We start from the raw sequence: 12,113 nt of genomic DNA, 5'->3' as shown, positions 1-12,113 counted from the left end.
CGCCGAGCCCAGGCCGGTAATTTTGATCAACTTACTTTATCCTAGGACTTTCCCACTAGGGTGGTACCTTAGGAATACTATTCATGGAACTGGTTAAGAACTGATAGATTCTAGAATAACTGTGCAGGACTAACACTAGACAAGGATGAACAATTTTTTCAAAATGCAAAAAAAATTAATTATTTTTTGTTTTAAAAATGGATTGCCAAAATAATTTGACTAATTTATTTTCCTTACAGTTGGCCCAGGCATTGACATTCATTGTAGAGGCATTAAAGAAAAAAACAAAACAGCAGAGTTATAGAATTTCTTAGGAGTTTATTTCTCAAGTCACACCTTCAAAATTAGGGGAACCACTGGAATCCTTGGTAGTTTGACTTTTTTTAATTTATAGGGGTAACTTCCTCTCCATTTAAAGAAACTTATTTCTTGCTACTAGTCCCATTATACATTTTGATGCTAAAACTTGCAGTTCATTTGGAAGGGTAAACATTGGTCAATTTTTTTCTAAATTTTATTTATTCCAAAAACCTTATGAAAGAGAAGGTCACCACATTTCAAAGAAATAGGTATTTTCAGTTGAACAAGTATTTAAGCCTTTATTTATATTTTTATAATGTTTAAAATTTGCTATAGAATTTTGAATGGGAAAATGTGATTACATTTGTGGGGAGACATATAAACTTCATTTTGAAATATTCTATTGGAAAGGAGGTCTATTAAATTTTTTAACTGATTTTGTTTTTAAGAGACAGAAATCTTAATAAACACAATTCATTATGTAATTAAAATGTAATAACGTACATCTACTTAATAGCACTAAAACTGTGAAAGTAGTTTTAAATTCATTCATATGAATATAAAACAAAATTATGAAGTTAAAGACTAATGTTCCAGATAATTTGTATTTTGCCTGTTATTTTTAAGTGATAAGCATATATTGAATGACTAATTTGTCACTAGATGTAATCTATAGATGAAAACTTAACTTTATTTTTCCTTTACAATATGATTTTAAGATTCATCAGTGTTTGAGCCCAAATCTAAACAAAAGTTTTGCTCACCTCTATTTCCCCGATGGAAATGACAGAAAGCACTCTGGAGCACAGCACTAGGCAAGTTTTGGCATCTTCCTGGATGTCAACCAATTCGTGATCAACCATTATTCTCACTCTTGAAGGGTAGAGCAATATTGTTAAGACAATGTTGATAGGATTTTTTTCTCTTTCTAAGATTCCATATTGCAGGAGTATTTTTAAGATATTAGACTGTCTTGTCTGAGCTACATAAAGTAAAGGTGTGATGCCACTTAGTGGGCTTGGACAGTATACTGGTGTGAAGGTTCTGTGAATCAAGCAAAACAAAAGCTTGTTGAACATACAATTACGAAATGTGATAAACACCATCCTAATAGTAATGGGAAAATAATAGTATTATCTTAACTATTAAACACCTAAAATGTAACTTTACCTTCATGTATATCTTAAAAGTTCAGTCTGTGACTTTAAACTGAAGGTTAAAAGAAAACTACTACTAAACATTTAAACCACACTCAGGCATACACATGCACTTGTCAAAATAAAGAAGATTTAGAGTGTGTGGACGATGTTTACTTTCAGTGATAGGAATTCTATTTAACAAATCCATACTGATTAGGACACTGTCATATAACTGATGTAGCTCTGGAATATCTAAAATGGAAAAGGAAGGACTTTTCCTATTTAACTTCATTAGCAGAACAGAATTATGTGACATTTTGGTATCTTTTTGTTTTTGTTCTTCTTGATTGTATGTCAGACATGAGCTTGAACTGAATTTGGAGATTAGATGAGAAAGGCATAAATGCAATTACCTTAATTCTATTTTTTTCACTTAATAAAATTAAAATTGGTATTCCTGGGCTTAGGAAATGTAAATTGTAATGAGAGCCATAACAGTTCCCACAAGGGCAGAATATTTCTTTTTCTTCAGTCAAGTTTTATCTCTTACAAAATCTTTTATTTTTTTTTTTCCTGAAGTGCCCTTCCTCTTATGACAGAAAGGAAATTTTCCTTATGTTACCTAGCATTGTTTCACTTAACAGACCTCTTGCTTGCCATTGAGTTGGTCAACGTCAATGTAGAGTAAACATGGTTGTGATGTCCTTGATCGCAGGAGGTTTTATATTAGCAAACTTTAATTTTGCCAAGTAACATGGTCTTTAGGATGATGGAAAGAGAAATTTTATTGATTCTTGTCTCTGGAATTCTCTTGACAGGCCTAAAATACTAATATATTCTGCAGAACAGTATATAAAGTATGAATATGGGATTTATACAAATATGCAGAGCAAGGAAGTCTTATTCCAAAGGAGGAACTTTAGGATTACAGATACAGTAATTAAGATGCGAGGTAGCATAGGACAGGGATTCCAACAGTGGACACCTAAGTGTTCTAGGTTCTGTGGTTTGGTTTCCTAACTAGCTGTATGATCTTGGGTAAGTTGGCCTCTTTGACTCAGTTTCCTCATGCATGTATGTAATCATTTGCCCATTCCTTTGTAACTAGTTTATTTAACACTTGTTGTGAATGTACTAAAGAGTAAATACACAGAGATGAAAGATGTAGTCCTTGACTTTTACAGTCTAGTTAGTGAAACAGACATGAAATTCAGTAATTCAATACAAAGTGATAATGGTAAGGGTAGAAACATGCTCAGGGTACTAGTAGTACTGAGGAGGGGTACTTAACTTTACTCAGGGCAGTCATTTCCTGGAGGTTATCCAGAAACTAAGATTTGAAGGATTAATAGGTGTTTTCCAATTAAGTTAAGAAGAATGTTTTAGGCCCACATATAAATCAGCAGTGGAGGATTGCTGTACCTGAACTAGCTATATAAAATAAATGTTTCGCATTAGATGAACTGTTTCCAAACTCTTATTATCTGAAGAATCCTATAAAACTAAGAAAAGAGACTTTGTCTGGTTGAAGTAGGTTTGAGGGTTCTAGAGCCCTCTCCCTAGTGGGTCTCTTGTCAGAGGCTCCTAAGATATAGTTGAAAAATCACTACAAGCAACTAGTTTATCTCTAAAACTTTATCAAGCTCTGAAATGCAGGATATTGTAATTTTTTTTAAAGGGTAGTATAGTTCAAAGTATCATTCTAGAAATTAAGATGTGGATTTTTTTTCATAACTCTGCCAAATATATGTGTGTGTTTATATATTTATATTATGTATATGTATGTATGTATGTATATATAGATATGTGTGTGTGTGTGTGTGTATATATATATATATAGAGAGAGAGAGAGAGAGAGATGAATCATCTCCAGACCAGTAATAGGTACAGTTTTCCAAACCACCACTGTCTCCAGCTATTGCACAATTCTTTTGCTTTATATATGTTCTCCTTTATGTCAATTCTAGGACAAGTCCAGCTCACGTAGTAAGACATTGTCCGACAAACTCTTCTGTGAAGTCTTTGATACCCTGATCTTTCTCCTATTCCTCGTGGCACTCTGCACATACAATTCCATTAAGCTCTTATTTTGGAAAATGTATTTAACATCTGTAAACTTTCATTTTCTCATCTTCAAAATAAATGGTTGAGCAAGATTATCTGTAAAAATAAATGCAAATTCCTAAGAGGCAGTACTTTTAATCCTAGTTCGTTACTCTCCAAGTGCCTAGAACAACGCTGGGGTCATTAGTGGCCACTCAGATATTTGTTAAGGGCGACATTTTGCTATCATCTTTTGTGTGTGTGTGCGTGTGTGTGTGTGTGTGTATGTGTATTTCTTGAATTTATTCTGTACCTTTCAGACCTAACAAGATTTTTGTTGATGTGCAATCATTTAAACTTTTCTAAGGCAATTTAATTTATTCATTTTCCTAGTTCTTAAGAAGATATTTAAGAGCCTTATAAATATGGGGATTCAGGCAACTTAAGGGACAAAATATATCATATTCTGTAATGACAACTTATATAAGTTGTCATTATTAAGATTTAGAGATATTAGTTGATTCTAAAATATTAAGATTGGCATTACCTTTAAAGATAATGAATGAATACTGAAAAATATTAGAAACATGACTAAAACTCAAATAGGTTTAAAACGAGATTTGAAAGTCTAATCTGTACCCAAGTGACATATGATTAATCCTTGTGTTTAAAGAGTATGTTACTGTAAACCAAAATTTGCTTAATCTGTACTGACAGTTAATTATAACAGTACTTATATGGATGGAGTGCAGCAAGCAAGGCAAGAATTAGTTTTTAAATGTGAGGTTAATGAACTGAACCCTCTGTATCTGAAAACCTGTCACATACGCTTATGAAATGGAGCATAATATTTCCATATAGACATGCAGAGAATGACTCAGTTTTGTAGCTATAATTATTTCTGAATTTTTCCTACTCCTTCCCCTTTGGTTTCTAACTGAAAAATTTAATCAGTGCTTCTCTATAATAATTCTATCTCTGTGATGTTTAACAGTCAACTTTCTTGAAACCATGTTTTCCTTTAAATCCATCAGACCAGTCTTTCTGAGTTTCATCTGTCTCTTTGGCTATTCCTCCTTAACCATCTTTAACTGACTCCTTCTCCTCTGCCTCAACGTCTAAGTAAACGTGCATAGATCTAACCAATTACTCTCAGGCAGTTTTCATCCCTGACCATAATTTTAACTATAATCTATTCATTTAATGTATACTATGTGGCAGGAACTGTTTTAGGTACTTAGTATATACAAGTGAACAAAATAAAGATCCCTAATTTCTTGCTCACATTACACTGAGGGATAACCAAAAATAGGATGAACATAGCAAATAAGAAAATTTTATAATATCTGAGAAGGTAAGAAGCCCCATGGAACATAGAAAAAGTAGAGCAGGATAAAAAGTCAGAATGTGCTGTGAATAGGTGCAGTGAGGGTATTTTTTGATTTTAAACAGGATAGTAGAAGAGGTTATTACTGAAAGGTGAAATTTGGGAGAGGAGGAGATGGGCCAGTAGCCATTTAGATATATGATGGCCCTGAGACAAGAGTGTGCACCTGGAGTGATGAAGGAGGAATGAGGGAGACTGTGGCTTCTGAGTAATGGGATGCCACACCAGGTAGAGCCTATGATCGCTGTGAGAACCTCACCTTTTACTCTAAATGGAGTGGGTAACTCACTGGAGGCTTTGTGTAGAAGAGTAGCATGATCCACCCGTTTGCTGAGAATAGGATAGAAGGTGGAAACCACTCAGCTTGGAACAGGGTGCTAGCAGTAGAGGTCACCAGATTTTGTGTATTATTTGCAGGTAGAACCAACAAATGTCCCAACAGATTAGGTGTGAGATGTAAGAGAGAGAGGCATCAAGGATGGAGCTGTGTACCTGGCCGCCTACTGCACATCTTCACCTGGATATCTCTTAGCAGTGCAGACTCCTGTGTCCAACACTGACTTTGTAGGTCTCTCATAATATCTAATACTGGTTGTGTGGCATGACCATTGGGGTAGGCTGAATAATGGCCCCTCAGTATAGCAAAAAGGACTTTGCAGATATGAGTAAGATAAGGATCTTGAGATGGGAGAATATTCAGGTGGGCCCAGCGTGATTGTAAGAGGAATTATAACTGTGAGAGAATGGTGAAAGAACAGCCAATGAGGGAGACACTGTAGTGCTGGCTCTGAAGATGGAGGATGAGTCATGAACCCTGGAACAGAGATGGCCGCCTCTATTGCCTATGCTGGCAAAGACAAGGATGGAGATGACCCCTGAGAGATTCCATAAGAAACCAGACCTGCTGACCTCGACTGTAGCTCTGTAATATTCATTTTGGTATTTTGACCTGTAGAACTATAAAATAAATTTGTGAGTTTTTTTTCTTTTCTGAGACAGGGTCTCACTCTGCTATCAGGGTGCTAGAGTACAGTGGTGTCATCACAGTTCACAGCAACCTCAAACTCCTGGGCTCAAGTGACTCTCCTGCCTCAGCCTCCCCTGTATCTGAGACTACATATGCAACTGCACCCGGTAGTCCAACTACAGGCACCTGCCACAACGCCCAGCTAGTTTTTCTATTTTTAGTAGAGACGGAGTCTTGCTCTTGCTCATGCTGCTCTCATTTCAAACTCCTGAGCTCAAGCATCCACCTGCCTCAGACTCATAAAGAGCTAGGATTACAGGCATGAGCTACTGCACCTGGTCTTGCCTCAAGAACTACCAAACGTGCTGGTCCTGGAGCTGTTCAGGGAAAGACTAATGCAGGCCACCTGGGATGCTCTGTGAGCAGCTGCCGCCCAGGGTAAAAGCTTGCTAATAAATTCTGAGGCTCCATCCAAATCTCAAATTCCGTGACTGTGAAAGATCCAAATGATTTTGTGGTAAGTAGAATTGGCCTGTAATGAGTTTTAGTTTCTGGATGCATCTGAGTCAAAATCTATTAATTTTAAAACTACCTCTGAGGACAGTTGTCAGTGGCGCTGTGTTCGTCTCCCTTTCACTTTCCTTCCAGGTTTTTCCTCTTTGCCTCCTTTTAAAGTTCTTTTTGCTTACCCTCTCTCCTCTGTTTCCCTTTATTTTCCTTTCCTCATGGGCCTGCTGGGGCTGTGTAGAGGCTTTTCTAAGCCAGCTAGCGACACTTTTAGAAACTACTGACCTCTGCTATAGTCACAAATATAATGGCTACTTTAAATAGTGCTTTTTGGAACTTTTATTTGCTGATATTCCCAAACCACAGCTATTGTTTCATGTACTTGAATAATCATTGAGGAATATAGTCCAGAAAACAATTCTGCTTTAGCCAGAACCTAAATTAGTCTTTAACTGATGTCATCTGTTTTCTTTTTCATTGCGGGCACATTCTCCTGTCATTGTGCCTAATACAGTATTGCCTGTGTAGTAAGGTGATCCATAAATATTTTATTAAATGAATAAACAAATGTACATTCATTGTAATAAGACTAATAAGACTTTAAAAGCAAAGAATAAGTGGCATTAGTGCAGAATAGGTAACTTAGTCTTTAGTCTATGTTACAGACTCTACAAAGAGGTTCTAGTGGAGAAGATATCTTCAGAAGATCCTCACTGCTGCTCATTATGTAGACCCACTTGTTCAGGCTAAATTGGGGTCTTTAATATACTCCAGTTTTATTGTGGTTAATTCTCGAGAATTTAGAGTCAAATTTATAAATGTTTAACACATAAATAGGGAAATACTGTGTTTAATAAGTATTATAAGGTAAGATATGTCTATAATCTCAATTGTACTATACACAGACCATTAATACAGGGTCTCAGGATTCTCTGGGAGGCTGAGGCAGGTGGATGGCTTGAGCTCAGGAGTTCAAGACCAGCCTGAGCAAAGGCAAGACCCCCATCTCTAAAAATACCCAGGTATTGTGGCACCTGTTAGTCTCAGCTACTTGGGAGGCTGAGTCAAGAAGATTGCTTGAGCCCATGAATTTGAAGTTGCTGTGAGCTGTGATGCTGTGACACTCTACTTGAGGGTCACAAAGTGAGACTGTCTCAAAAAAAAAAAATCACAGTATTAATGCAAAACAATGTCCTTATTTAAAGAAACCTAAGTTTTCTGACATTACCCTTAGCACTAACATGAGAGGTATATGTAGCAGAAGCACCAATAATTTATTGGTCCATAGCAATGCATGCATGGGTAAACATTGAAGGCATAAGAAGGAAGAGGTGAACAAGTGAATGAGAAATTCAGTAAGGATTCCTTAGTAGTATGTAGTCACTATACATATTAATTTTAAAAAAGAAGTACTGTAATTCTCTAAAGATAAATATTCTCCTTCTATGATGAAAGTATATGAGATTATTACCTCCATATCAGTGCCAGGTTACAACTTCTGTCTTGAACATAGTCTTTTGTCTTCTTGAGAAGCAATTCCACAAAGTCAGGATTACCTTTTCTGGCAAAAACCCAGTACAGAATGGTATTCACACATATTTCAGTAAATTCAAGGTTAAAATTTAGTTCAAAATGATATCCTGATTTTTCCACAAATGTAATATAATCTGTAAGCAGTATGTCAAACCCATCCAAGTCAACGTACCTCAGAATTTTTGCCAGCGTTCTGTAAATCCTTGGTTCATAACAGTGATATCCCCACTGACCCAAAAACTGCAAGGAAGGTCTTTTAACAATTTTGTCAAGGAGATTGCAGAATATATTGCTTCTTGGACAAGAAGTCTTACGGCATAATTTAGAAGATTTGCTCATTGCTACTAAAACAGCAATATAGAAACAAAATCAGAGGTTGGCATACTGTAATCCTTCAGTTACATATTTTGATAATGTGGTGGGCTGTACTCCACAAACAGGAAGTGTCTTTTTAACTGTAGCCTGAAATATATGAACTACTACCATGAAGTACTGGATGACATCACAAAGGTGGACACCTGTCATCAGCATAGGTCAGCAGGTTGGGTATTGTGTGTAACTGGTGACATTTAAGAGAGAGACATATGGGATAGAAATGGCATGCATGAGGGCTAAGATACAATTTTTTTAACTTTCTAAAAATTCAGCTCAATCTAGTTTTTATACACACATCTTTCTTAAGCACTAAAAGCACAGTCCATATATACATTAGACTAAATGATACTAGTAAATAGATTGATTATTCTTTTTATGCTGTCTTATACACAGATAATGACAGCTAGAATGGAAAGCTCCAGGGCTGCTGTTCTTAGGTTTTGCATGAATACTGTTTGTTCTCACTTCATCTTCACAGATTATTTCCTGTATTTTCTAGTTGAGGAAATTGAGACTTAGGTAGTTTGGATAACTTGCCAATAGGCACTATATTTATTCCCAGAGAGAAAGTATTTCATACAATGTCAAACAAAATTTAGAAACTTTGTTTTAAAAATTTATATACATTATTTCTGCATAAACCAGGCAGAATATATACAGCTTGGGCATTAAAAATACTTCAAGCTTATGTAACAGCTTTGCGCCAGTAAAATAAAAAGCAAATGGGTTACAGTTGTTTTTATCATTTTTTAGTATTTGATGTTTCAGGTACCTTTCTATATCACTCATAGAGATCAGTCTTCATAACTTTGGGAATATGTATTTAGCATTTTTAAAGGCACTTAAATATTTTTGTTCTCCTTTTGCACATGTTCTTTATATCATATGAATGACATGTCTTCAGTAAGAGGAAATTATAACCTTAGATTTGCTATAATATATATCCACTAATATTGGATTTAATTCTCTAAGCTCTAAACCAGGGGTTCTCAACCTGTGGGTCATGACCGATAGGAACTGTATTAAAGGGCCGCAGCATTAGGAAGGTTGAGAACCACTGCTCTAAACTCCACTTCTCTAGTATATGACCTAATTATTATAAATTAAATAAGCACTGTCATCTTTCTGAAAACCAAGAGTTTCACATTTTTCCTCTATTTTTTCTTTTTAATTTTCCCAGCTTAAAAATATAATTTTTCAATGGAACAGTTTTCACGTTTTCTATTTATTTCTTACTATAACATATAAAAATCATGAAAGATTGAAACATTATAGAGCAGTGAAAATCTCTCCCCGAGATAATCATGTTAGTAGTCTTATATATGGTTTTTCAAATATTGTTAAGCTTATGTGGGTATATATATGTAAAAAGATAATTTTTATATGCTTATTTTTATATAAATGGAATAACATAAACAACTGGTTTCTTGAGCTGCTATTTATATTGATATATGGGTGCCTTTGTACAACCATATGTAATAATACTAACTCTTATGTATTGTCTATGTATTAGGCACTGTTGTAAGTGCTTTAGATAATAACTCCTTCGATTCTTACAACTTCACGGATAAGGAAACTGAGATATACAGCTTAAGTCTGACTTGCTCAAGATCATCTGTCCAGTGAGTGGTAAAGTTGGGATTTAAACCCCAGGAGGACTGGGATAGAGGATTCCCATCTACTTTCACCTGATTGTCCAAGAAGAGAAAGCTATCTTTTCTTGTTTTTTTTTTTTTTTGTTGTTGTTGTTTGTTTGTTTTTTGAGACAAAGCCTCAAGCTGTCACCATGGGTAGAATGTTATGGCGTCACAGCTCACCGCAACCTCTAACTCCTGGGCTTAAGTGATTCTCTTGCCTTAACCTCCCAAGTAGCTGAGACTATAGGTTCCTGCCACAACGTCTGGCTATTTTTTGGTTGCAGTTGTCATCATTTAGCAGACCCAGGGTGGATTTGAACCTTCCAGCTCTGGTATATGTAGCTGGAGCCTTAGCTGCTTGAGCTACAGGTGCCGAGCCATACTTTTCCATTTTTGTGGACAGCTTATTATAGGTCATAAAACAAGACCTCTGCAATTATATGTCCAAAACCTAAAGGTAAACAGATAATAGGTTAATCTTGCTTTGGGAAAAAGAAGTGTTTCAGAATATACATTAAGGTAATGAACATAAATCTCTGGAGGTGAAAATTTGATTGATTTTTTTTCCTTTTTTGTACTTTTATTTATAATTTGAATTCTGTACGTATCTTTTATAATCATAAAAACAAGTCATGTTCACTTTGAACATAATAACCAGAACATAAGTCAAAAATTGTTACTGTATTGATTGTTTAATTTTTTAAGAAAAATGATAGCCACTACTAATAGTAAACATAGAACAAGATTAATTTACGTACTCTACTGGCTAAGATATGGAGTTCTTGTGTACTTATGCAGGTGTTTTACATGGTTTTTCTCATTTAATATTCATAATTCTCTATTAGTATCCCCCATTTAATGGTTGAAAACCTGAGATTTAGATTGGTGAAGCCAGTTGCCAGAGGTTGTACAGCTAGTTAGTAGCGGTGACTCACCCCAAGGCTGGGTCCGTAGTTACTGTTCTCTTTGTGCTCAGCTGCCTCAGGCTTTGTTACAGCTTGTAACGTCTGTGCCAAGTAGAGCTTAACATTTCATATTCATGGAAAGCACTCAGCAAAACGATCAGACGTCTAATGGCACTGCAAATATATTTCATACTTTTAGCAAATAGCCTGTCTTTAAAAGAGTGTTATTACATATATTGTATATGTTTGTGTTTCATGTATTATATGCTAATGATAGAGATATAGGGAGTTTCAACTAAATATCTTACTTGTTCTTTTCAGTATTTAAGATTGAATAACTTAAGCATGGATGGCATTTGGCCTTTATGTTTTGGGAGTAGGCCAGAAGTTGTATTGGTCCCAAATGCTGCCTAAAATTGCCACTCAGTTCTTCCTTTAGGTAAGGTCATTTCAAACCTAGGTTATCTGACAGGCTTACACTTGTAATCATTATTACTAACGAATCCTTGAAGTAATTCATTTTTATCAGATGCCTAAGCCTATAACCTGGCTGGGCCTAGCTACATTTTGTGAAGTGGGGTTCATATCAAGAGCATCTGAGAGCCGTGATTTAAAAACTGGGGAAGTTCCAAGGGTTCAGCACCCCAGCACCGCGCCCCTGAGAGGGAGCCCCTGCCTAAGGAGAGGCGCGGGGCCAAGCTCAGTGGGCTAAACACGCTTTCCAGAGATGAGCTGTACAGTGAGCCACACATTTGTATGACATCAGCAAACTACAAAACGGATGTCAATAGATACGAATGACCTCTCGGGTTCAGTAGTGTAGTTTTTACATAATTATATAAAATTATTAAGCTTGAAAAATTCTCTCCACTCTATAAAATTTATGCAGGTTGAGCATCCTTAATTTAAAAATTCAAAATCTGAAATGCTCCCAAATCTGAAACTTTGTGAGCACTAATGCCATGTCACAGTGGAATATTCCACACCTGACTAAAAGATGTAAACAGTGGTGCCCAGAGATGAGGCCGCAGAGGAGATAGATGTTCAGGCCAGGTTTACAGAAAGGGAAGCGTGACCCACCTGGGCAATGTGGAGATGGTGTCTGCACTGGGGGTGGGGGACAGTTAGAGACCCTTTTATGGGGGTGGGCATGCTTAGGGTCTTTTGGTGAGAACTTCTAGGGCGTGAGCTCTCCAGATACTTTGTATCTTTGCCTTAGGAGGAAAGAAGGAGGGGGAAGTGTTTGTCTGGCTGCATTAGGCCCCCAACACCTTTGTTTTCTGATGGTTCGATGGATATAACTTTGTTTCATGCACAAAA

The 12,113-nt window shown here is 36.2% G+C and overlaps 1 protein-coding gene across 1 annotated transcript in view; it reads right to left on the bottom strand.

Annotated features, from left to right (window-relative positions):
* ASB17 (ankyrin repeat and SOCS box containing 17) overlaps nucleotides 1-8,344 on the bottom strand; it is a 9,938-nt gene extending 1,594 nt beyond the window's left edge. Inside the window, exons 1-2 of the mRNA XM_003784219.1 lie at nucleotides 7,815-8,344; nucleotides 1,065-1,344 (exon numbers count right to left, since the gene is read on the bottom strand). Coding sequence (XP_003784267.1) covers nucleotides 1,065-1,344; nucleotides 7,815-8,215 — 681 coding nt within the window. The 5' untranslated portion in view covers nucleotides 8,216-8,344. The remainder of the gene's footprint in view (nucleotides 1-1,064; nucleotides 1,345-7,814) is intronic.
* Nucleotides 8,345-12,113: the final 3,769 nt, after the last annotated feature.

This window comes from Otolemur garnettii, unplaced genomic scaffold, assembly GCF_000181295.1.
Source record: "Otolemur garnettii isolate 467f Iridium unplaced genomic scaffold, OtoGar3 scaffold00010, whole genome shotgun sequence".
NCBI lineage: Eukaryota > Metazoa > Chordata > Mammalia > Primates > Galagidae > Otolemur > Otolemur garnettii.
This window is presented reverse-complemented; position numbering and strand designations above follow the sequence as displayed.